Below are 27903 nucleotides of genomic sequence, written 5' to 3' on the forward strand. Positions count from 1 at the left end.
CACAAGAAAAGTTAAAAATCTAGAGATAAGGAGAAGTTCAAATATAATAAATGCAAATTAGCCACATATTGTTAGTGGTATATGATTTTAAATGACATAATTTAAAGATGTAAATTGTTTTATCTGGTTCTGTCCTGGCCTTTTATAGCATTTTTTTACAGTATTAAACGATGTTGCTTTCCTATATGTCTCTAGTTTACATCTAATCTTGTGTACTTGTATGTAATGTTATGAAAGCTCTTTACATGGCCTTTCAATTTGTCTATGAAATAAAATATTCTTATTCTTATTCAACTCGTTTGATGATATTCCAATGTCTGGGCTTCATTTCAATAACATAACTTACTTAATGTACCTGAAAGAAACCCCTAACAACCAATTTTTAACGGCTTTTCAACTGCTTTGGGTAGCGAAGTTGAAGCTCAGGAACTGTTACTGCTAATGAAGATGTGTTTGTCACAGCTTCAATTTGATTTCTCGACAAATTTCATAGTAAAACTCATACAGCTGTTCCAATGCGGTGCCCTAATTCTCATGATTCAATAATATTTATCAAATGTACCATGTTTATAATTTATTACACCAGACGCGCGTTTCGTCTACATAAGACTCATCAGTGACGCTCATATCAAAATATCAATAAGTACCACTAAGATATTGTTGGTGCACGATCATATTGAGGAATTGGTATAATGAAATTAACTCAATAAGTAAGTTCTGGTAATTTCTGTTTTGTTTTACTGTTTAGATATTTGGCTTGGATTTGTTGGACAGACAGCGAACGCTTCCGTGTCGCGTGTTCATGATGGCACGTATAATTTGTGCTCTATGGCACTAAAGTCAATTTCTGATATACTATCGGAATTGTAACTGAGGCTCTTTTATTATTCTATCACAATTTCCACCGCGTTTTCAGTTTATTTGCCCCTCTTTTGTACACAACATATGTATATTATATTAGATTGTAAAACAATACAAAATAATAAATCAAATAAATTGTATATTTGCAGATACAAACACTCTTACAAATTTGGAAAATGGTTACTTGGGAAAGATATACTATTGTCGGCATTATCAGTTTTGTGAGTGTATAATTGAATTCTGTATAGATATTTTTAAATCAAAATTTCAGAAGCTAAATTATTATGGGCAATGCATGTGTTTGAACAACATTAATGAAAAACAAATCCATTATGACGACATATAAAATTAAGAATTAAAATGGGGAATGTGCCGAAGAGACAACAACCCGACTATAGAATAAACAACAGCAGAAGGTCACCAACAGATCTTCAATGCATGATAAATAACAATGTTTTGTTAACTTCTAATAATATATAAAAAAAAACATCTAAAGAGATTTGATATTTGATGGGACCAATCAATTAATTACCTTAATTACAGATCGGTACGAAAACCTATTTGGAATATCAATACAAACACTTATTCGTAGCGATGTTTATCCGATATCCTTGCTATCACATCAGTAAAAAACAGTCAACTTGGGATAAATACAGAGTAAACAGGTTTAGCAACACACATATTTAAAAAATATAATACTCCTAAACTTTATAATAACACACATCAGTACTGATATACTGTTGAAACAAAGGAACATAGCTATGTAAAATTTATTTCTATAGGTAAGTCTTCTTCTTCCATCAAGTCACACTTTTATTCAACGGTGTCCTGAAATGAAAGAACTAGAAACAATTAGAAGGTACTGGAATTGTTTACATCGAAAAGAGTATCACTGTTTGGCGATCGATGTCATCGAGCTCAACACATTCAGAGAAGAATGCAGAACATCAGATTGGGTATCAAAAGGTACAAGTGACAAAAGGAAAACTCTTATTCAAGTTAAGATAGCCCGGATCTTGCACTACCCGGCATGGTTTACTTGATATAGATTTTTTTTCTTACGAGAAAGCTGTTAAACCAAGGGCCCTGATTGGTAAAGTTGAATTTATTCATGCGAAAGTTTTACAAACGCAATCATGATCGAGGTTATGTAATATGTGTAACACATATAGCCTCTATCATAATTTTGTTCTCTTTTTCTCGATTGTTTTATTTCGGAATGAAGCTTATTACCCTATTTGTACTTATTATTAGCATCACGACGCGTGCTATATGCGAAGCAGGATCTATTACCCACGCTTAGCATCTGAGATCATCCACGCCTTTTTGTGGAGTGCGGAATACTCAGTCTTTAGATTTTATTATGAAATTGGAAGATACACTTGTTCGAAATTATGTTTGTTTTGCCATGGCTTTCCCAGTTTCTCTTTATCTTATGGGTTTGGTTTGTCTCTCTGATACTTTTTGCTGACACCTTATTGTTATAAGTCGGTCAGTTGAAATAAAATACAAATTGGCTGTGGAAGTCACGGACCATACACTCACATTAGTTAAAGATCTGGGAGCGCATTCAAAAGTATATCCGAAGGGTTAAAATTCAATAAAAAGTCAGTCACCTAAATCGAAATGAAAAGTAAACCATGATCACTATTAAACATATTTTTAAAAGTGCACCAACAAAATGAGCTCCAGAGATGCAGCCACCGCAAGGTTCCGACAAGGACTGTTTTTTCTTTAACTTTTTAATTCTTAACACCGTTATTCCATCAAAAGACAGTCAACAAAAACAAAAATTCAGATCAATATCTAAATGCACAACAAAAGGGTCTAGACAGTTGTATGATTAAGTAAGACGTAAGGTAATTTATTAGTCAAAGCAACTTAATGTTATGGAACAAAATACTCAAATCGATATTTTTCTTAAATATATTATTATATTTCTTTAATTAACTGAGTTATCATCGTTCCTGTGATCCTTTGAATTAGGATGAAATAAGTTACTGAAGAGCAATTAGATGCTATCGCTATATACAAAAATGCAACTAGAAGGGAAAAAAACAAGCTATCCGACTTAACGACCGCTTTAAATGTTTATGGTTATATAATTTTTGGGTTCATGTTTCTCAAACTGTTTTTATGCTCTGATGCATTATGATTATAGTTTTTATTAGTTTGTCAGTCCTTCTTCCATAGGAGTTTGAATGTCGAAGTAGTATAGCTTCTGTCTCAGAGTTACATAGGTGTTCTTAGAACAGAGGAAACAACTCAGAGAAGTAGAAGACAACCTAGAAAACTGATTATTTGAACAATTCAAAGTGGTGCTAGTTTGTAGTATATTTTTTTTCGAAAGATGCGAGTCAAGTTCTGTCATTGTGTGTTACGAGTGCTCCGAGAAAGGATGTATTTACTAGAATAAAAAAAAATCAATTGATATACACATTTCCTCGTATATATTTGTAACATTTCTCTTTGTTTCGTGGTGCGAGTTTGCTAAAGTGATGCAAGTTGTTAGAATGTTGAGAGTGTATGAGTGGTGCGAGTTGTCCGTAGGCCGTGTTGTCATAGATTCAAGACAAGCTGAATACTAAAAAAAGTAAATCGCAAAAATACTGAACTCCGATGAAAATTCAAAACGGAAAGACCCTAAGTAAATGACAAAATCAAAAGCTCAAGCACATCAATCGAATAGATAACAACTGTCAAATCATGACTTGGTACAGGCATTTTTGACCTGCTCAACAAAATAAATGTAGAAGGTAAGAAACTAGATATGGAACTTTATTTAGGGTTACATTAATTTGGCGACGCCAAATATAGCTCTCTGAAGTTATAAAGTACTGCATATACAATTAATTTTCATTTTTATATAATACTTCAGACGATTTTTGGCTCAAAGACATACCGCCTAAATAAATTTGGTCTGCAAAGGAGTAGGTTCGATCTAAAGTGGTCCCTTTTTTGTAATTTTAAAGGAATAGACAAATATCCATATGCATTATAGAGTATTTAGTGACTAGATTGACAAATATCCTTTTTGTTGAAAATTGAGGTTCTTGGGTTTTATTCATGACGTCAACATTAGTACTGAACTTGATTTTCAACGAAAAAATCAATGAAAATGGGTAGATTGCCCTTGATTATTGGACAGGAAACATAAAGCGCATACGTCAACAAAATAGATGTTTCAAAATAATGTTTGTACGAACATTTTATTTGTCTATCTTGAATTTATAGTTTGTCGACGCTTGTGCTCTATGTTTCCTTGTCTTAGATTTGGTTGAAATTCGTCCGATTTTGTCATATTTCGCAGAAAATTCTTTTCTTGACTTATTTGGGATGTAAAAATCAGCTATATGATCTTGAAACATTGAACTTTATAGTCGGGACCTTGTCGAACTTACTTCTTTAATTAGTACTATAGATAGATATAGGAAGTTGTGGTGTGAGTGCCAATAAGACAACTCTACATCCAAATAACAATTTAAAAAAAGTAAACCAGTATAGGTGTTTGTTTAGAAAGACGAGAAAATAACTATTAAGCATACTGTATTACTTTTTTTCATTTTATATAAGGGAATTATCCAGTAATTAGAGGGGAAAACATCGACTATGAGATATGCTCAGCTGACTCCTATCAACCAGTTTTGTTTAGGTCCAATGCACATTTTAAATGTATTTATCTGAAGTCCAACTGTTCATTAGAAGGTCAAGTAGAAATGAATGTAGGAACAACAACTAGTGACAAAGCTTGTCGCTGTGATTACAATAAAGGATTTGCATTTGTGACAAGACCTAGAAATCCATGTGCCTGTGTTCCTTCAAAAGAGGATTGCAGCTGTTATATCAAACGTTGTGCAAAAGGACAAACATTAAATTCAGGTAAACTATATGCTTAACAGATCAAAACTGAGATAAACTAAAGTGCTATTTGCACCATTTCGCATTTTGCCTATTATCTGTATATAGTTATCGTAGGTAGATATAAACATTAAATAGCAAAAGCGATTCAAAATGCGCGATCTACAAATAGGACACATTGCTAAAATCTGCAGTCGACTCGTTCTTGGGGTGATTGCCATGGTTTTTTTTTTTCAATGTTTGATTCATTTATAATGGTGAATATGATTGCCACGAGACCTAGGATAACGTTGTTTTTATCAACAATAGTCATAATAACAATGGAGGAAGTCTTAGATATGATGCCTTGTCCAAAGAAAAAGTTGAATTTTACGGCAATCTTTATCCGTCATATTGTGTATGCATTAATCCTAATTCTTTGTGGACAGTTTCAATTGATGGGAATTTATCAATCTAATATCATGTTTGTTTTCTTTATAATTAAATTGCAAAAGGCGGTTTATAGGTTTAAGAGATAGTTTTAAAATAATCATCTTTAGCAAGGAAATAGAGAAGTATTTAAGTTTCAACTGATTGTTAAATTATGAGAATGTTTATGTCGGTTAGACCATTGTCTTTCGAATACTATCGGCCGCTGCATTTTTTGGGTAATAATATTAGGAAAGCAAGAGATGAACGTGATTTTTTTTAATTATTATTAATGATAAAAAAACAAATTGATTGTTCAATCCAACTTTTATTTTATTTCACTAAGGGATTTATATATTTCGGCTATCGAAGTCATGATTTCCTTCTATATACCCTCATCCTTATGAAGACCGAATTATGATATAATATCATAATTGGGTCTTTATAAGGATTAGGGTATGACAATGAGAAGTTGTGATATAATTGCAAATGAGAAAATACTCCATCATTACCAAATGGTGTAGAAATGTGTATAGATCAAAGTACAACCTAAAATTAACAATCATATGAAAAAAAACCGATACCTCACATCAAGGTATTATATATGTACCCAAAAAGGACAACATTAAACAATAAAAACAGGAAAACTTACCAGTTGATTTATGTACAAAATAATATACGAACAACAAAAAACAGCAACAAACGACTACAAAAGAATGACATATACCTTATTATGTATAAGCATAAATAGAATTTTACAGGTTTAAGGTTTAACATGATAGCAGGTGCAAAGCCCTCCCTTACCTCAAACTGCGAAGTACAGCACATCATTTATCAAAACAATACAATTCAGTTGTAAAAACGTTAACTCGTCAAATCGATTCAAAGCAAAAACAAACAATTCAGATCTCTAAGAATACTTTCAATTACCGAACTAATTTAAAACTATCTTGGTAAAAGCCAAAAACAACAAACAAAACGCATGTTCTACTAAGCTAGATGCCTGGAATCTTTGATTAGTTTGTCTTAAAAACTTGATGCTTTGAAACGAATATTTACTTTCATTTAAAAAATGTTTGTCTAAAATATTCTTGATGAAGTTTTTTTCACTACCACGATATCATTAGTTAAGACAAGACAATCCATGAACTGATTTAACTTTAAAAACTGTTAAACATACTCCCTGATGCACTTCACTTGAGTATCACAATGTTCTTAAGGTTTGGACATTTGATTTTCTTTTTTTGTTGCATCTTTCTCACTAATAATGGATTATTTTAAAGGGAAGAGTACACGCTTTTTCCGTTATTATAGCCAGAATCTGGTAATATTTTTAAGGACAATGCATTTTGATAATGATTTTCTACTGGTTGTATATTTCAGATTACCAGTGTACACCTTTAAAAGAAATACATGGAAGTACTACATGCAATGTGATGTAAGTGTAACATAAAAACAAAGTCTATATAACTCAGTAGCCTCAATTTTTATTTAAATATACAATAATATAGATACAAAGATTTGATTAGTAATTTTGGCTATACCTGTAGAAAGCTTATTAAAAATACTATTTCATATCCTAAATTTTATGGTAATATTGTACTTAAAGCGAGGAAATCACTATGTGATCCTTGTAAACTCGTCGAACCTTTAAACAAACTTATAAGTAAGGGTTATCGTACCAATATTGTAATTAGATCTCTGAATATAGTTCACATTGGCACTAATATTGAATTTGTCATTAGCAAATTAAAACATAACTAAATTTCATTATCTTTTGAGGCGAGATGTATAGAGACACAGACACGTTAACTTTTATTTCTATAGAAGTCGCTCTTCACTATACTACTACCTGTCGATACATTTATTTTTGGTATTGCACAAGTCATGTCTTCTTTGACTATTAATGACGTTAAAATACTAAATCCCTGTGATGTGTTTTAGTCGATTTTAGTCTTTGATGCATGATTTTTTACTATTTATTGGTTTTGGCTTTTGACTAGCTGTCAGTAACTGCGAGTACTCTCGAATCGTATTTCTTGTTAATTCGACCTGTTGATACTGTTTATAATGCTTTTTTGTTATTTTTTATTTATATGGATCTTGTCTGTACACCAGCTTTGATTATTTGTAATATCTTCAATTTTTCACTTATTCTTACAACATTTGTATAAACTTCATGATTATAAAAAAAACTTTTTTTTTTCTAAAGTGAACATTGATTAGTTAAATATTTCTCAGTGATGTCCTGTGTTTGAATTTGTTTGTTAGCTTTTTGGTCATGAATGTTCGTCTCTAATATTTAATTAACTGTGCATTTGTATTCAGATATCGCAGATCAAATTTATTCGTTCATTGTGTAATCATACGTTTTTTGATTGAGTTAAGTCTGCCAATTGATATTTTATCGTATGTTTTTCTATGTTGTGATTTTATGCTATTGTTTCCAAAAAAGGGAGAAGGTGTGGATCCATTAAAACGTTTAATCCCGCTGCAAATGTTTGCACCTGTCCTAAGTTAGGAATCTGATGTACAGTAGTTGTCGTTTGTTTATGTAATATATACGTGTTTCTCGTTTCTCGTTTTGTTTATATAGATTAGACCGTTGGTTTTCCCGTTTGAATGGTTTTACACTAGTAATTTTGGGGCCCTTTATAGCTTGTTGTTCGGTGTGAGCCAAGGCTCCGTGTTGAAGGCCGTACTTTAACCTATAATGGTTTACTTTTAAAATTGTTATTTGGATGGAGAATTGTCTCATTGACACTCACACCACATCTTCCTATATCTACTAATAAGAATGGAAATGGAAACATACATTTAATCAAAACATCAAAATAAGAAATTTTCTTTCTGATTGTTCTATTGAATATCAATAGAGTTATCTGCAAAATAATACATATAACAAATCAGATCACGTAGAACAATAACATTTGCTTGCGTTTATCAAAAAAGGACTATTACAGAGTACAATGAATGTTAACTATATTACAACATAGGCGACATGAAAATGTTAAAAGCCACTACATTACTCTAGTTGTAAAGTCAACAATAATATGTCGTCTTTTGAAGTAACATTTCATAGCTCTTCTTCAAATAACCATCCTACGGTTGAAAAATTGTCAAACCATAATTATCCGCAAAAAATTGGAAAGAATTTCAAAACCAACTCAAAATGTCCAATATTTTCCTCATACAGCCATTTCCGTCTTATTTAGACAGAGAAGCATCCAGTTTGCTGGTGAAGGCCTATGCATCCTCTTAACCATACTCCTAGTCTGAAGAATCTTCCAACGGTTATGTGATTAAAGTTAACGACGTCTCACTGACTTGCAAGCAAATACTGTATACCAAGTCTTTCAACAGTCAAATCACTGGTTCGCTATATTTTACGAGACAATTTTACTTGCAAGATTACAAAATTGAAATACAGTGAAAAAGTGGTAATCAGTTGTTGCTGAAAAGCCATTTAAAAAACATTTAAATGACTATCAAAGTGACTATAAATATATGCATGAACTTCCTCTCAGTAAACATACAGGATTCCCTAATCACTCTTGTATCTCAATAAACCGACTTTTCATTGATCCAACACGTTTTACTACAGTAGCTGTGTGTTTTGATTTATTTGGAATGTATACATACACAGTCTCATTTATTGCAAATACTTTATTACCAGAACTATTAATTACAGTCCTCTGATATTGCAATTTAATCATCGAACCCGTTAAATCGGAATAATCGGCATCAATTTATTAGATAATATCTCTAATTATTTATCGTTAAATTTCACTTTCACAATACTCTGTATCTGTATTGTTACGTCGAAGGTATCAATACTCTACGCGCCTATTGACGTCGTTGGAGAGCTGTTTTTGAAGTTCTCAACTGACTTGGCGCGCACTATGTCTTCTTCCTACTTTTTCTGATACTTTCACTTTTTATGTACTGATTTATGTGAATGCAATTTTAGCACATTTTCTTCTTTATTCTTTTAAATAAAAGTAAATTTAAAAAAAAAAGAGAAGATGTTGTGTGATTATCAATTAGAAACTCTTACCAAATAACCATATGACAAAGAAATATACAACCAAAGGTCACAGACTGACCTTCAACAATGAGCAATCCCCATATCACATAGGCATCTATTAAAGACATCGAAATGGCAAATGTAAAACTATTCAAACGAGAAAACTAATCACTGAATTGCAGGCTCCTGACTTGAGACATGCATATACATACAGAATGTGTCGAAAGATATATGACCAATTTAGGTTCATAATTGGCTTAACTTTTATGAAATACTAGAACACACCCGCGAAATCGCGGGCATTCAGAGCGTATTTGAAAGGATGTAAAGTGTTGGAGGAAGAATTTTGTAAAAGATTTAATGTTTTGAGAATTTCAGGAAAAGTATCAAAAGTCATAGGTACTTGGGGACAGGAAAATGTTTTTTTTTTACCCTCCTCCTTTATTTCCATAATGTTTTCTATTAATTTCATTATGAACATACATTTAGTGTACATGTATTATGAACATTCCAGTCAGGAGCCTGTAATTCAGTGGTCAGTGATATTTGTTTTTCGATCATTTTTGGTACATAAATAAGGCTGTTAGTTTTCTCATTTGAATTGTTTTACATTGTAATTTCGGAGCCTTTTATATCAGACTATGCAGTATCGGCTTTTGCTTATTGTTGAAGGCCGTAAGGTGACCTTTAATTGATGTTAATTTCGGTGTCATTTTGGTCTCTTGTGGAGAGCTGTCTCATTGGCATTCATACCACATCTTCTTTTTTTTGTAAAACATTTAGTGACTTGAAAATTTCAGAAAAGGTATCAAAAGTCATAGGTAATTTGAGACAGGATAATTGTTTTTCTAGCCCGGCTCCTCTTTTTTCCACAAAAAAATCCTATTTTTGTTTGTTTGTTCTCTATTAATTTTAATGACACATGAATATTTTAGCGCTTATCTGTATATTATGAACATTCATTAAAAGGGGGTGTCGGAGCAGAGGCGGATTTAGCCCCCCCCCCCCCTTTTTTTCTGGAAAATAATTTGTTGCTTATATAGGGAATCACTGTAGTATGACCGGAGCGGGCCCCTCTTAGGCAGTCAACGGGCCCCTGCGTATGAAAATTTCTGGATCCGCCACTGCAGAGGGGCCCTAATCCCAATATCCCGGGCTTAAAAACATGAAATCCCGAGGTTCTGAATTTATTATACAAATTAAATATCTCGACATCCAGAAATTCGAAAAAAAGAAATCCCGGATCCCTAAATGGTCAATCCTCAAATTTCGATCTTAAAAACACCCGTTCCAGACGTCCCGAAAGTGTATTTTCTTTTTACAGTCAATTCTCAGTTAAATAATTGATCCACAGCGATCATTGATATATAATGCAGACCCTCTCTATTAAATAAACTCTGTGACTGCCGTAGATAGTGAACTTGAAATTGATATCAGAAAGAAAATACACTTTATTCGTAGTATATGTATTTGTTTCAAAGTAAAAAGAAAAACGCAAACCGGAGGTCTAATCTGACTTAAATTTCGTCCAATGACGGATATAAGACAGAAAATACACTGTATTCGTAGTATTAATGTATGTTCAAAGTATACAGAAAAACGCAAACCGGAAGTCTAATCTGACTTAAAATTTCGCTCAATGACGGAAACATATCCGGACGTCTTTTTTTTTCGTTTTTCACCCAAAATAACTCAATCTGAATAATCATATGAATTGATGACAAATGCGATTATGCACTGTACCCATAGGACACAGAGGCATGATGATTAATTTATTGTGGAAAGAAGAGAAGCGACACCCAAAATGAGGTCTTCTCGTTTTATAGTATAGAAGACGGATTGAGTGTATCAAATCAAAATATTGTTGTCCAGTGTGATCCTTATTAAATATTCACAATTAAGATGTAGATGGTTAATTTTTAAAGTTGTTAGTGATGCTAAATGTATGTCTATTTATTTGTGGTCGAAAATGTTTTCGTTGTGGTTTTCGAACGTTTTGGTTGTCAGAATGTGTTGCTATGATATCATCTAGATAAACATTTATTTTATAAAAAAAAAAAGTCTAAAGAACAAACATGTCAAGTGAGGTATTTTTCAAGTGTCAAATGAAGGTCACGAAATATTAATGATCTAAACATGGCTGCAATGTATCTTTCTGATCCATTCTGTTTAACGAGGTACTCTCTTAGGATAAAGCATTGTACCAAACGGCTTCTTGGCTAGAGAGTGGCTTATGGTGTTTTATTATTTCAAGAAAAAATCGAGTTCATATTTATTATATAGATAACGCCAACATGTTTTTTCTGTTTCATCTTGTCATTGGTCTGCAGCACAGTATCGTCTGTCTGGATATGTCTGTTAAAGTTAACAAAGCATATCAAATTACATTTACAAATTCAGCTTCACAAAAATATTTTTATAATTTTTGTTTGCTTACATGATATTTTTGTTTTAATCGCCAAATGTTTGTTTCATCTAATTTGCAAGTTTAACATAAAATTGTTCTTATAAACGGACTTATTATTTCTTTATAATGCAAATCAAGATTGTCATTGCAGAGCACTTACAGGCATCACAGATGCAAACCCTAATAATTCATCTATACCTAAAACTATTCTTATCGATGTTGATGTTCCACACGGCATATTAGGTATGTAACATACATTTCATTACTTTAGTTTATGTCAAGAAACATCTTTTTGAATTGTCAACATCCTCTCATTGATATAACAAACATGTAGTGTGGAATTTTTGTTTTCACAGCTCCCTTATAATCCTATATTTCCTATAGGAGACTCATAGATACCTGCATATGTTCTCATAATTTTGGATTGGAGTATCCCGGATAAAGTGCTTACAATTAATAAACCCATTCACACATCTGCTAGTGGCCTGTTATTCCACGAGGATGACATCTGTTTAGTACTCAGTCATTTGCCACTGAAATCATTTACTATATAAAAAAAAATTATTCAGAATGTATGGTTTCAACTAACTCATGCCCTGTAAGTGTGACTTTCGATCTTTTTTTTAAACAATTCTTTTTTTTAATGAGACTAAAATTTTACTATGGAGGAATCTAATATATATGACAAACAAAATACCATCCTTATTGTTGATCAGAAATAAGATTTATCTTGAATATCAATTATAAACCTAAACAATATTTCATACAAAAATTATGGATATAAAACTCATATTTTATTTGTTTTGAACAAAGATATTGAATTTGCGTTCAACTCACAATTGTTAACGCATCAGGCATCTGAACTTTAGAAAAAAATCCAGCAATTAAAAGGCAATACTGGACTAAAGGCATAAAATGCACTTGACAAAGACGCAACACATTACAGTAGCCATTTTAAATTGTTAGATCGTAAAAGTGTCATATTTTCTAAAACTGAATGGTGACGTTCGTGATTGATCATACTAACACAGGAGAAGGACCGGTAAGGGCTCGCTTTGAACTTACAGTCGAAGTACATCTAATGAAAAAGTTCTTATATATTTTAAAGTGTCTACCATTCGATTGTCGATTCAATTAGATTATGTATTATATCTGGACTGATTCGGTCATTAAAGTTGATTAACTCAAGTTTAAGAAAAAATTATCGACTATATGCAATAAAACGTCACTTTTTAAATGATTTTTGTCTAAAGTGTTCATTTTTTTTTTGTACTTTATTTATCAAACACAACATATATTTAAAGACTTAATACAAATGTTACCGCTTATATTTTAGACGAATACCTTCTAAAAGTTAGCAAAAATGCTTAAATTGGTATGATTTTAGTAATATAATTGCATGAACGGAGGATGCTTTAACACGAAACGCGCGTATGGCGTTTATAATAAATTTAGTCCTGGTATCTAATGATGAGTTTATTTACAACCACTGGGTCGATGCCACTGCTGGTGGAGATTTATTTCCCCGAGGGTATCACAAGCATAGTAGTCAGCACGTTTTGTGCTGACATGAATTGTCATTGATATGGCTATTTACTGTTTACAATTTTTGAATTTTTTGAAATACTAAGGCTTTTCTACCTGAGGCATAGATTACCTTAGCTGTATTTGGCAAACAATATAAGGAATTTTGGTCCTCAATGCTCTTCAACTTCGTTCTTTTTTTGGCCTTTTAAACTTTTTTAGATTCGAGCGTCACTGATGACTCTTTTGTAGACGAAACGCACGTCTTTCGTATATACTAAATTTAGTCCTGGTATATATGATGAGTTTATTTACCTGATGCATGTGCATTGTATTGTCAACAACAGCTAATAGGTTTAAAACAAAAGTATCTTATTTTTCTTTTCTAATAAATACATGAAGCTAATAGTATATATTTTAACAGAATTGTAAAAATGCATCATGTAAATTTTTGGGCCAAAAAAGGACATTAGTTTATAAACATTTAATAGAGAAAAAAAATGTTTTTTTGTAATACTGGTAAAACGTTTGAAACCAGTCTGTAATGAAAAATGCAAGTCTTTCAAATTATATATCTAATCTCAGAAATTTCCATATGAATATCCTTTTAGAATTGCCTTTTTTGTTTTTCTCTTTTTTGCAGAACGAGGATTAATTTACTTAATGATGCTGTTGACCATTTTTGTCATTTTAGTGTTTGATATAATAGTGATTATTTGTATTTTATTCTCACAGTGCGGTAAGTGTTATTTTTTCCAGTATAGTGTGTTTTTATTAAATGTTATCATGTTTCAATTTTGTGAACTTGTTCTGGTTTTACATTCTGGTGTCGTATACTATTTTTGAGCTATTTCTATCACATAACAATGCGCGCTTCGGTAAGCCGTCTATCTTTCGTGATGACAAAAACAGCATCGATACACGTTATAGGATTTGCATTAAATGGCCACACAATAAAAATAGTTCTGAAACATATTTTTGAGCATGCGAGTGAATTACAGTATTGCGAATTGCACAACATTTTCTGCTTTTTTACATTAAAATTAAGAAGTGCTGGACTCCTTTTCATTTACATGAAAGAACCTGACCACCATGTTTTGGAAGATTTTTAATTGCTTCACGTAGACAAAATGAAGGGCAAGAACTGTACCTGTACGAATACAAAATGGCTCTTTAACAGGTTCAATCTGATATCGCGACATATATCCTGATGAAATTTACACAGCTATTCAAATGCGGGTGCCAGACTCTTTGATCGAAAATAAACTGACAAAAAATAGTACACAAGAAACAGCAGAAAACTATAGACTAGTCACTTAAAAGGTGAGGGGGTGTGGAGGTTGTACTTTGATAATCATGAGGACAGGAAAGAAATGCTTACTAATGGTATTGTCATTCGAAAGAAGCCTATTCAAGCATACGTCAGAAATCCTATGGTAGCTTATAATGAAAATCTATAAAACATTTGGGTGAGAGTAAAAAATATACCCTGCTCAGCGGATGATGGACAAATCAAAAGAGCATTAGAAGAGAAGAACTGTATTGTAAACAAAATAAATAGAGAGAGGTTAACAGTTGATGGGCGTCTAACAACCTGTCAGATCGGTGATCGCTTTGCTATTTGTGATTCCATCCCCACACCATTACCAAAAACTCTTCTTATTGGTAAATATAGAGCTATAGTTCTCCACAAGGGTCAAGTAGAAACTCAGAAAACAGTCAAATGCAACAAATGTCTGCAAGAGGGACATAAGCTTTTTGAGTGTCCAAATGACTGGGTATGCAGAACTTGTGGAGGCATTGGACATAAATCTAATAACTGCACTACTTGTCCGAATGACTGGTTGTGTCAAATTTGTAGAAATTCCGGCCATACAGCCCAATACTCTAATGCTGAAACTGTCTCCTCCAGTGAACACAGTCAATCAGAATGCGATTCTGATTCTGACAAAAAAATCTAGTCATCAGCATGATCAGGAAAACAGAAATTATACTGAACACCAATCACCAGATCTGTCGAATTCATAAAACCGATTTACATTCAACAAACAAATACATGTTGTAAGTGAAACAGTAGAGAAACACGACAGTAACAATCAAAACAATTAATTAATGAAAAGAAAATCTGAAAGAATTCTACAGACGAAAAGAGGCAGGTTAGAAAAGCTAACCGACAAAAAGACAAAAAAAAGACAAACAACACCGTTCTTCTGGTGATCAGCAAAGCATGGATCAATTCTTAAAGGAGGCTTTTCGAACATCTTCTCAAAAACCCAATGATGATACAAGAATACGCAATAAACAAAATGCAACCACCCCTACTGATGAACTGCATCCAAGAGAGGAACCTGTGAAAAAAACTAAATCCTGAATTCCTCTTAAAATGTTATAGTTCTAAGTTTTGGGATTAATATACTGTCAAGGTCCATTCTTCTAGTATGTCAATTTATAAATTTCCATAAATGGTTAAAATCCATATCAGTTAGAATATCAATTTCGCAAAATTGTGATGTATCCACACTATATCGCAATGTAAATCCTGTATATGATGTTTCAAATACAAATACTTCTAGAATTTTTTATTTGTTTACATTCCATATATCCTGCACACGTTAACTGTAAAAATGATCCAGGTCGTTGTTAATTCATACAAGGTCAACACATCAATCTTTGATGTTGAATCTGAAAAAGAAAAGAAAATTTGTTACGAGGTAGAACATGTTGAAGGTAGCATATTTTATATAAATACCGTAAGTGTCAATTTTAACATCAAAATAATTACACTTCAAAACTATCTAAATCCGGTACATTTCAATTACCTATTAAGAGAGATTTTCGGAGAGTCAGTAATGAAACTAAAAAATAGATTTAAACGTTCACAATGCTATATATAGAAAAATTGGTAAAATCACTATCATCAAAACACTTTAAATACCTAATATAACATATATTGCATCACTAATAAATCTGTGCAACTAAACTATATCTAAGTTTTAGAAGATGACAAATTATTTTTTATGGGAGGTTGGTAGTGAGAAAGTTAAAGTTCAGTGCTAAGAAAAAAATATTTAGAAGGGGGGTTAAAAATGACAGATTTAGGTTCTTACATTGAAGCAATGAAATTAAATTCGGTTAAAAGACTTACAGATGAAACTTGGGCAAGTTGGAAAATTATTCCAACCTACTATTTCGGGATTTGGGGATAAAACCTCATCATTATTTAAAATGAATCTGGGTTCTCATAAATCATTACAAAAATTTAAAAAACCTGCCTACGTTTTACTCAGAAATCTTAAAATGCTGAATAAAAATTTTTGGCGGGAAGACAAAAAAAGCTAAGAACTATTTAGATATTAGGAAACAAGTTATATGGGGAAATCTATATTTTAAGAATCAAGGCAAAAGATTGTATTTTAAACATTGGATAGAAAGAGACATAATTTTTATAAACGATATAATCGACGATAAAGGAGAAATTTCGAGAAAAAAAATTGACATACTGAAAAGGAAACAAAATTGGATCTAAAGCAGAAACGTGTATTTTACGTAAAGCTATACCCAAATCTTGGAAAGAAAAAATAAAGAGTAAAACATCTATAAATACTAAAGTTCATTTTCAACATGATATAAAGATGAATAGCCATGGATTGTATTTCAATCTGGACATAATTTCATTCAAAGAAATATATAATATTTTAATTATATCTAATAAAGAGCTCCCAGTAGGATTCTATGTATGGAAAAATCATTTCACTTTTAATAACTTTACTTATTTTATAAAGAAAAACCTTACTTTTACATTCCATTTTTTAAAGATAATAGAATGAACATGTTTAGATGAAAATTACTGCATAATATTACTGCAATTAATCTTAATTTGCACCGTTGGTAATATCTGATAATCCAAATTATGTGATTTGTTCCAAACGTGATAACTATAATATTTTTTCAGTATAACAAAGAATCAATCTATCAATAATTTACAAATCAATCAAGATCAGGGATCAATAGCTCCTTCTTTGATCTCTTCAATATATATTTCATTGTTACTGACCAGAAATATTTGATTATTATAAGTTTAAAAATTTACACATTTGATAAATGACTTAATGACTGCAGTAAGTTGCTCACCACTTCATGAAATTATTTGTCAAGCCATGAGGTCAACCATGCTTGATCATTCTTGATCATTCTACTTTCGGTTAAACTAGTTTTATATAATCAAAACAAATGACGGACAAAAATTCGTCTTTTTTGGTGTTTTTTTATAACTTCTTTCTTATATGATTGTTTATATATAGGATCACTGAATAATATGTATGAATTTTGTGTTCTTATAAATACTTTGTAAAATGCAACTAACACAAGATATAACTATAATATATATTTTGCTAATCAAATCCCCTGGTTTAAATAGCAATTAATAACACAGGGAGGAACCTTAGCGTTAGTGTTGTAGCGATAAGGGACATTGTTCACAACCAGGAGTGAAATAAAATATTTAAAGTTGAAAAAAAGACTTAGCAACACGAACCCCACCAAAAACTGATAACATATACAAAAGATATACATCTTATTTACACATTTATCCGTGAATCCGATTCGTCAAAAATAACGTGTCCGCCTTTGGTGGTTTTAGAAAATATAATATTTGTAGCTATCTGATGAGTTGAACACTTTTTAACTGATTTGTATTTTTGTTCTCACATTGTACTGTTACACCACTGTACTAGGTTATGTGTGGGGTGCACTAAGACTAGTTTAACCCCTCCACATAAGGTATTTGCCTATCCAAAGTGAGAAATATGTAGATCAGTGGTTGTAATTTGTTGTTATGTATACAACTTCTTATTTTCATACGTAAAATAACAGGTTTGACGTGTTTTTCACAAAAACTTCAATTAAAATTGAAATATATCGACGGTTATATGTGTTTAGCATCTAGAGCTGTAAAAGATAGAGACTTAAATAGCAAAAGTGGCTAAGGGTCAAGATTTATAGATAAATCAACATTACCAAATCATGAATCTACACCTTATAGGTTGTAATATAAAAAGCAATAACTCCTATTGAATTGTCTGTTGAAATGTCCAACTTTAACATCAAGACATAAGAAACAAGCATGGCCTTTATCGTGTGTAGACACCAACTTTTAATAAAAACTTGTTAATTTGCCAAATTGTAATCGAAATAATGTAAGGTAGAAGAAAACCTTGAAAGAGACTTTTTTTCCAACCCCCTGACGCAAAGGTGACCGCAGATGAATACTTTGTAATTTATAGAGTTCTTTAGTCACACATCTTTGATAAATAAAAGCAACAGTAGTACATGTTCGTACATCCCTAGTTTTGATTGTTTGTTTCTTATTAATAAGGAAGAAAAATTCGCATATGCGTTCAATAGCCTGTAATTCGGTGGTTGTCGTTTGTTTATGTGTTACAGATTTGTTTTTCGTTCATTTTTTTTTACATAAATAAGGCCGTTAGTTTTCTCGTTTGAATTGTTTTACATTGTCTTCTCGGGGCCTTTTATAGCTGACTATGCGGTATGGGCTTTGCTCATTGTTGAAGGCCGTACGGTGACCTATAGTTGTTAATGTTTGTGTCATTTTGGTCTTTTGTGGATAGTTGTCTCATTGTCAATCATACCACATCTTCTTTTTTATATTAGTAAGTTAAAATCTAATTGAAAAAGAAAATGAATCAGCAGAACAACCTAATAATTATTCAAATGACATAATTCGTCAGTTAACTCGTTCTAGAAGTAATAGCCCTTTAAATATACTATCTTTTGCACATTTGTTTTTTTAAATTTTACCTTTATAATGCTCTTCGGTTGTATTAAAATTTGGTTCTCTGATCTGTGGGACACATGTGATTCCTATAAAAATTGAAATTAATCTAACAAAAATACCGAACTATTTAAGATACATGTATCGATTATCTGCCAGGTGATGTAAAACAAGACAAGATCTACAAAAAGAGTACACATACCAGAAATTAACAATCGACTCTTTCAAAATGTTTCCCTTTATTGAAAATGTTTACTTATTTTATATAATTTTTCCTGTACCAATTACATTGAAGATAATCATATAAGTACAAATTCATTAGACCGTTTTAACATGTTTTGCCATGCCAAAAAATCGACACTTAATATTTCACAAAAAGTGTTACACGATGATTCACGACCATAAACTTTTCAATTCTGCTACACCTACCTATTTAAAATCTTCTTCAATATAATTTTAAGAGCAATTTGAAATATCTATTTATTTTAACAATTTTTTTTAGATTTTGCAATATAATTCAATACATTATATTATCTATTTTTAAGCACGAGTCTTCTCGTAAAATGTTCTTCACGGTCCAATCCAATCCTATCGCAATACTTGACCACCGTTATTTTCTTTCACGGTATTTTTTCTCAATATACCGAATGACTGTAGACGTTTATAAGTCCAATTTGATAATATGTCGCGTAGCGCTGATTGAAAATAAAGTATTAAATTATATTTCAAAAATAAGAACCATCATAATGTCGACACATACATTGTGAATGCAATCATTCATTTTACAGAAACCCCGAGAAAGGTTTAATTCTTAAATCCTTAAAATAAAAGATTACAACTTTTCGAAGTCCAAAACATAATGACATATTTTTTTAACAAGGTAGAAAGGGAAAGTATACGCTACTTACATTTGTACCATAAACGAATAAAGATTTGTTATGTCATCGACATATATAGTAATAAAGAAACGTTCAATGAAGTTGCATTATGTAATTTACTCGGATGTAAAGCCTCCAAAATAAGAGTATAGGATGAAATGATATCATATGTTCTACGAGTTTGTTTTCAAATAGTCAATCTGTCATTGATATGTTTATTCTTATCTAGTGTTATTATAGAGTTGAGTAATATTCTTGTTGTGATTTTTATCCTGTACTCTTTTTGATACTCTCGTTAGTACACTTATAATCTGTATAAAAGGGGAATTATAATATTATCTAGATCAAAATATTTATTGTGACTGGTCATTTCTAGAAACCTCTTTAGTTGTTGAATTTTATTTTTATTTTACTTAAGAATTATTTTTTTCTTTGATTATAAAATAGTGTATAATTTTGTTCTTGGTAATTTTTTTCTACACCTGCCCATTGTTTTAGTCCGTGTGTTCTTTATATATGTTTTTCACTCTTCTAATGATTTATTATTGCATTCATGTTCACCCCATATTTTTATTGATTTATATTCTGTTATATACTTATCTTATATTTTTAGGATTATGTTTTCGAAAACAAACTGAAAAAAGTGACCAGGGTATTATTGAAATATCTCCTGTAAAAGCAAAGGATCCGTTACCTCTATCAGGTAAGGTACAATTATCTAGAATGGAATATAAACACAATAACTGCCTAACAAAGTTTATTCTGAATATTGATGCACAAATCTTTTCAAAAGTAAATTGGCAATTTTTGCTCTTGATATATTTCCATATATGAATAAGATATTCGGTTGTGTCACCTAAATAAAGCGACACATTCGGATGAATTCAATAATGATGGACTATTCTCTGATAAAATATTCCATTTTGATTGTAGTTATGGTCGTTTGGATTTGATAATCAAGCTGTATGATTTCTCGTGAAACATAACTAACACGGATAAAAAAAATATGTTCGTATGTCAAAATAATTTTTTTTTAATAAGGAATAAGATTCTAAAATTATCCGATATTGTCTTCTTAGTCAATATAACTGCCTATCACATATTTGTTATGAATACCTTAGGTTTTGCATATACAATAACCTCAAAATTGCCCGGGGAAAAAAAGAGTATATTGATAATGTTCCCCGATTCCAAATGACGTCACGTCATTGCATCCTTAACGAAAATTGATAACACATTTGTGATGAAATATTTAAGATTTTACCTGTAATGTTTCATTTTTCTCTTTTCGGCAGAACTTAAATATGTGATAAATAGATAATAACATGTCTTTTCCATATTTTCCCTGATATTATCCCTCGACCCAAATAGGCCCTCGGCTAAAGCCTCGAGGCCGATAGGGGAGTCTCGGGATGATACCAGGGCCAATATGGAAAAGGGCATGTTATAATCTATTCTTATTGCATGTTAATTTGTGTCTCAACAATATTTTATTTTTAAAAACATAACGTAAACATTACATATGAAAACTATAACAAGTGTTGGTTGAATGCTAGTTGCCGAGAGTATTATACTTTGAATTTTGAACAAGAACAACACACTTTTGATAAATTGTGAATAAACCAAAGGTTGACAAACCCTGATTCAAAGATTTTCTTTGATTTGTTTTGCTTCTCAGGTGTTTATGAAATGCCTTACGTATTGTGGACATCCTTGGCTTTGTTTTTGGTTTTGGATGATCGTTCCTGGTAAAAGTAGTTAAAACAAGTGCGTTGAACACACTGGAATTTAAAAGTTTTATTTTTCTTATCTATCAACGGTTCGATACCGCTACCGGTTGACTGCACCCTTGGAATCATCAGATCAGTAGTCGGTATTGAAACATTTCACAACAGCTTTACTCTCATTGACGGATAAGGCAATTTATAATTGTTAAAACAAATGAGGTATTTTATCTGTATATTCCTCTAAGGAAATAGTGTATTCTATCTTTCCGATTAAAATATTGGAAATAATACTACTGATGAATGTATGTGTTAATTGACAAAGACAGTCGGCAAAGTACTTACCTAAAAAGGTGATTTCAATTATATCACTGTTAATGTTTTTATTGCATGTCGGTAGATTGTGATTATGATTCGCTGTTAACCCTGTACGGATCCATATAAAGAGTTGAGGCCTAAGGCAGAATCTCTTATAATTTTGTTCACCCTCTATGGTCATTAGGTGGTCAGAGGTGAACGATAATATAAAACTTATAACGAATTAATTACACGTAGGACTTTTCCTGTTGCATTTTGTCTTTAGGAAAATAAACAACGAAATACAACAACATCAATAGATAAGCGTTTCCATCAACTGTTATCGAGACGTCATGAAATCCATATGACTATCCCCTACGGATCAGTTATGGTATTGCCAAGTGATGGCGTGAACCCAATCCCAACGTCTTAATTTTCCGACCGTGCGATAAGATATTATTAGGATGCTGCAGTTATTTATGGTATTTCTTAAAAGGAGTTGCTGTTTCGAAGAAATGTATTATCCTAATGCTCGTTGTGATAAAATCTGGAAAATAAATTGGTGGAAAATATTTAGAAAACAAAAGCGTCTTCAAGTCGAAGCGAGACCGAACAAATCCTTCCTAAAAACTTCGAAAGACAATTCAAATGTCTTCAAAGCACTACTATTTAAACTAAGGACTGAACCCCACAAAACCAGTACGTGTATTAAATCAACTGGAAAGCTATGCATTCCCTCCTTAATATGATGTTACTGTCCTATTGCTTATGATATGTATACCGTTGTGACTTAACATTCGGTATGTCACAATCGAGGAACAGATCAGATGTCATCTATAACACAAACATTCCATATCGATTAACAAACTCATGGAATCACCCCATAAAACTTCAGAAGAAATAACTTCAACTTATATCCTAAGAATCAGTTGCTCGATTAAGTGTATCTTTGTACATGTCAACAGCAACTGTCTCTCAAGTATGTTTTGGTACGAAACGAAAGCAACGGAATATTGATATAAATACTCTGTATTCATGTATGTCGTAAATCATATTCTTAACCAATGCTAGTTGTCAAATTCTATATAAAAGTCAAGATATGATACCTGTGAATTTTTATTGATATACGATTTCAACACAGTCACTTAATTTTGAAATCGTAGAGTCTGAGGATCAAACTCCATTCCATTATTAACGCTATGATGTTACTGATGTTACTCGCAACATCTTATCAATCATGCTCAGCTGTTGATGTTTTTTTTAGCGACATTTGTTTCAATTTAGAGGATGTTCACAAAGTCGGATTTCTCCTTCATTTATCAAGGTATCAGAACTTTTAAGGAACCAAATTTAATTTTATTCTTTCCATGTCTTTAAATTAAAAAAGCGAAATGCCCAACACACTTACAATACATCTTGATGATGTCACTTTCAGAGAAGTTTTTTTTTTAATCAGAATGGATGATTTGATATATTCCTATAAAAATTATTATGGAAGAAAGCTAGACTTATTCTCTATCTGCCTGTAACTTTAAAATGAAAAATACTAGGAAAAAGGTAAAGTGGTCAAATGATTTTTTATAATTGATAGAAGAAATATACATAATGTATGCAATCAAACATATCTTTTGAAATTGATGGCATCCATACTCTTTTGAAAAAAGTAAAATCACAAAAATACTGAACTTAGAGGAAAATCAATTCGGAAAGTCCATAGTCACATGGCAAAATCAAATAACAAAACGCATCAAAAACGAATGTACAAAAACTGTCATATTCCTGACTTAGTACAGGCATTTTCAATTGTAGAACATGGTGAATTAAACCTGGTTTTATAGCGCTAACCCTCTCACCTTGATTATTTTATGTCCAGTCAAGGTTATAAAAGATGCAGTTTTTTGTAAACATAGACACCGCATTTTTAAATGCTAAGTAGTCGCTCACAAGACTTGGTTGATCTTTCTTGAATTTGATAACACCACTAAGTCGTTTATCAGATTCCTTCCTGATTTGCTCGATTTGTAGCATCATCGATTATATTTCACCGGGTATTTACCTGTTATTTGCACTACGACGGATTCCACTAGTGGAGGTGTCTACTTTTCCCTTTTAGCAAACCTTAATAAACTTTTTTTCTTTAATCCTATTTAAGGGTCAAATTTGTTGACAACTGGAGACAAAAGTGTGTATATTCAAAGGAATAGAATTGACAACGAAAACAACAAAAAAGATTACTGGAAAAGGGAAGAACACAGAGAAAGTACACAAAAGAGTGGTATGAGTTTACTTTACAGTTTCGTTTTAGGACACCATTTAAAATATAAGTATAACACTTTCATCTTTGTGAATTTAAACTTGATTCAAATGACTTTAATTTTCAGACAATGGACAGCTTTAATATTGAATTCTTGGATCAGTATTCGAATTAGTAATGATCGTAGCTGCCGAGTCGAAGCATATTGAATACAACTTGTTTTGTTTTCATAAATATAAAACAAAGTTGATCAAATATAGCAAATAATGTATCCCTATGTGGTAGCAGTGATGTATGTCAAAGTATGACATCTAAGATATATCAAAAGCAAAAGTAGAATGAAATAAGGGTCTTGTCTGTGCGTTAGTTCGTCCGTTCGTCTGTCCCACTTAAGGTTAAAGTTTTTGGTCAAAGTAGTTTTTACTAGTGTAGTTTTTGATGAAGTTGAAGTCCAAACAACTTGAAACTCAGTACACGTGTTCCCTATGGAATGATTTTTCTTATTTAAATGACAAATTAAATTTTGATCCGAATTTCATGGTCCACTGAACATAGAAAATGATAATGCTAGTTTTAGGTTAAAGTTTTTGGTCAAGTTATTTTTTTATGAAGTTGAAGTCCAATCAACTTGAAACTTAATACACATGTTTCTTATGATCTGATCTTTCTAATTTTGATGCCAAATCTCAACCCATTCTCACGGTCCACAGAACATGGAAAATGATAGTGGGAGTGGGGCATCCGTGTACTAGGGACACCTTCTTGTTGTTCATATTTCAAAGCTCATCTTTTTATATATGTTTTATATTGTTTTTCCTCATTCAAATAAGACGAAGTACACGTCTACAGATACATGTACAAACAATTCAAAACAGTTTAGTAGACAAGGAATACATTATAAAAATTATCTAACTAGATTTTTTCTTTAATTCTATTTTAGCGTCAAACTTATCGACAACTGGAGAAAAAAGTGTGTATACTCACAGGAATATAATGGACAACGCCAACGACAAAACAGATAACTGTAAAAGTGAAGATCAAAAAGACAGTTCACAAAAGAGTGGTATGAGTTTACTCTAAAGTTTATGATCCAAATCCATTTTTAGCATGCTGCAATGTACCGAATTTCCGTTTCTCGAAAATGTTTTCAGAATTATGTGTATTTCAGTCTGTTAAACTTGTATTTATTTACAACAGATTATCTGTAGGTTAAACATGTCCATGCTGTTTACATCTGCAACAATAACTACAATGATTTTTCGGGTCTTTTAACCATGCAGTGAAAATTTATCCTCCCAGTTCTGATATCAAATTGCGCATCGTGTGGTTACAAGTCTAATCTAAAAACCACTTAAGAAAAAGTTATTTTTGTCAGATTTTACGTTAATTTAGTTACAATGTCTATCCAATATAAGAATTTTTTTTTGAGGAAATAATTATAATAAAACAACCTACAAATAATTTTAGAAAAAAATACTATTGAGTAATCATTTATTTTTTTCACTTGCATTACGAACAAATAAGCATCTATTTCGAAAGTTATATTTTATTATTTGATATCAAATAAAGCAGGTGAATTAAATTATTTTTCTATGATTCTTAACATACTTCCTGAAAGTTAATGCATGTTTTTTTTAAATCTGGAACATCGCGTTATCACAATTTCCCTCTTCTGAATTCTCAAGACAAGACAATTCTTTTTTTATTTATATTTCAGATATCATAATTCTACACAGCGATGTGGATGTTTTAGATTTGAATCGCTTCAAGGGTCGTTTGCTTTCCGTGGCATGTAAGGAGGGTTACAACGATATACAATATTTCGATAGAGTTTTTCCATCGACTGACACCATTTCGGTACAAGATGCTATCAAACATTGTAAATTACTAGTTTTCTATATTTCTACAGAAATTTTGACTTTTGCTACTGAGGTTGAAAAACAGGGTTTGACTCGAAATGATATAGTGTCTGTACTTAAAATGACAGATAAATATCCAAGGCTTAGAACTGTTTGCGCAAACAAAAGTTTGAACATCAAAACTGATATGGACTATTCTAAGTATATAGATGGAACAATTAATGACAATTCCTGCACAAATGATTTAAAATCGATGTTGAAAGATAGATAAAGTGCCTGAAATTGTAATAATTATATTTTATATAAAGATTCTACCACTGCATCGAGTGTGATACGATATTTATCCACTCGGGAAAATTATTTTCTTTAAATTAAAAACTCAAAAACAAAAACATCAGTTGTATCCTGTTTTTACTAGGGAAATTTCATATCCGTCAATCAGCTCCATCACTTATAGTTCCAATCTATCAAGTTCGTCACCAGGTCGTTTTGCTCCACAATTAATAGTAATAGTTTCGATACGATTTTGTACACTTTCCTTGATCATTTGATTAATTTTGACTTTTTTCAAGTGTAATTTGATTTTATATCGTAGTGTTTTTGTGTATATTGTGTCAATAAGTTATATTTTTGTTGATTGAATATTGTCTTTTTATAAAAATTTACCTGAATCCTTTGGATCCGATTTTTTTCCCGGATAATGGCTACGCAGAGATTTGGTGTCTGACAGGTTGATACAACACGTTACTTCTCTAAACAATCTACTTTCCTTAGATGAAAAAATTGTGTATCATCGTGCATGTTACATGACATACACCTACAGACAAATTGTAGCGTGTTAGAAACAGAAAGCCAACTATGTGATCATTCCGATCCACAAGTATCCCAACAACCTGATACTTTTATACAAACTCGCGCTCAATTTCCTCCTTGTAGTTTGGATATAAAACATGTTTTTGTGTAAAAACAAAACCTTTGAAAATGACAGAAACTTCATAAGTTCGAGTCGCGTGAATGTGTTGATAGTGTTTTGAAGTGAGCTAATGTGAGTAATGATTTATCCATGGCAAAGCTAATTTCTAGTAACGATTTTTTTTCAAATGCAGTCTACCATTTAGCATGCATTACGAAGTATTTATTAAAGTCAACTCCTGTGAAATCAGACAATACAGTATATGAAGAATCAAAACATGAACTTGCTTTCAAATCATTAATAACAATTGTTAACGATGCTCTATTCCTCGACAAAAGGCCTTTCTAAAGTCGCACATCCTTCATATATATCAGTCACTTTTACCCCAAAATGTCTGCGATAAATACCAATCTTACAAACTCCAGAACAAAGTAATAAATTATTATTGCAGCTCAATTCCAATTCAGACACAGCGGAGACAAGGGATGTCAAATACAGTTTTTAGCTCTGACCTTACTCTAGGGGATGCCATATCGGCAGCATGCAAATTAAAGTCCATGTTAAGACTTTCAGAATTACATCAAGGTGTTTCTGCAGATATTAAGGAAACATTAAATGAAGACCAATTACTTCACTCTGCATCTAACGCTCTTAGGCGTGATATCAAAAACCTTGCAATTTCTTCTGATGACTACCCTAGTGCCAATGAAGCCTCGCTTGGTGCTTCTATGGAAAATATGCCAGGATCTCTTCTTAAGTTCATTTCTTGGTTGATTGATGAAAAATCCCACATAGACTTTTCTGAACCTTATGTTGTCCCTCAAGATAAACTAAGTAGCTAAATCAGCATTTATCCCAATTCCATTTCAGCCTAGCCGTTCAGTTACACCATGAATATGGATCATGAACATTAAAAGAAACTTTGTATTCGCATGGCTTTTTCTTCTTATGCAGAGGTCAGACGATATCTGACAAGCATTGCCATGCCCGAGGTTGACCGTATTCAAGACGGTATTTATGTTCCGGACGGCATTGTTTCAAATCATCAAGGGGGGTATTTGAATACTAGAAGGTTCCGACAATATAGACCTCAACACTGAGA

At 31.8% G+C, this 27903-nt stretch overlaps 1 protein-coding gene across 2 annotated transcripts; it reads left to right on the forward strand.

Moving 5' to 3' along the window:
* Positions 1–1014: 1014 nt before the first annotated feature.
* Positions 1015–26161, forward strand: LOC134709764 (uncharacterized). 2 transcript variants are annotated; one of them, XM_063569912.1, is made up of 10 exons: positions 1015–1082; positions 1644–1827; positions 4435–4740; positions 6511–6565; positions 11713–11804; positions 13729–13824; positions 20368–20457; positions 23928–24050; positions 24970–25092; positions 25747–26161. In XM_063569912.1, exons 1-10 carry the CDS (start codon positions 1038–1040, stop codon positions 26157–26159), a joined length of 1527 nt encoding a protein of 508 aa, XP_063425982.1. In that variant the 5' UTR covers positions 1015–1037; the 3' UTR covers positions 26160–26161. The 2 variants fall into 2 exon arrangements, with proteins under 2 accessions (XP_063425982.1, XP_063425983.1); XM_063569913.1 differs by lacking the exon at positions 13729–13824.
* Positions 26162–27903: the final 1742 nt, after the last annotated feature.

This window comes from Mytilus trossulus, chromosome 3 (assembly GCF_036588685.1).
Source record: "Mytilus trossulus isolate FHL-02 chromosome 3, PNRI_Mtr1.1.1.hap1, whole genome shotgun sequence".
Classification (NCBI taxonomy): Eukaryota; Metazoa; Mollusca; class Bivalvia; order Mytilida; family Mytilidae; genus Mytilus; species Mytilus trossulus.

What these genes read in the sequence shown, in the direction of transcription:
- LOC134709764 (XM_063569912.1), top strand. Translation starts at nt 1,038, where the DNA reads ATGGTTACTTGGGAAAGATATACTATTGTCGGCATTATCAGTTTT. An exon ending in AGGACAAACATTAAATTCAG is followed by an intron (nt 4,741 to 6,510) that starts GTAAACTATATG and finishes TGTATATTTCAG; the next exon opens with ATTACCAGTGTACACCTTTA. An exon ending in AGACAGTTCACAAAAGAGTG is followed by an intron (nt 25,093 to 25,746) that starts GTATGAGTTTAC and finishes TTTATATTTCAG; the next exon opens with ATATCATAATTCTACACAGC.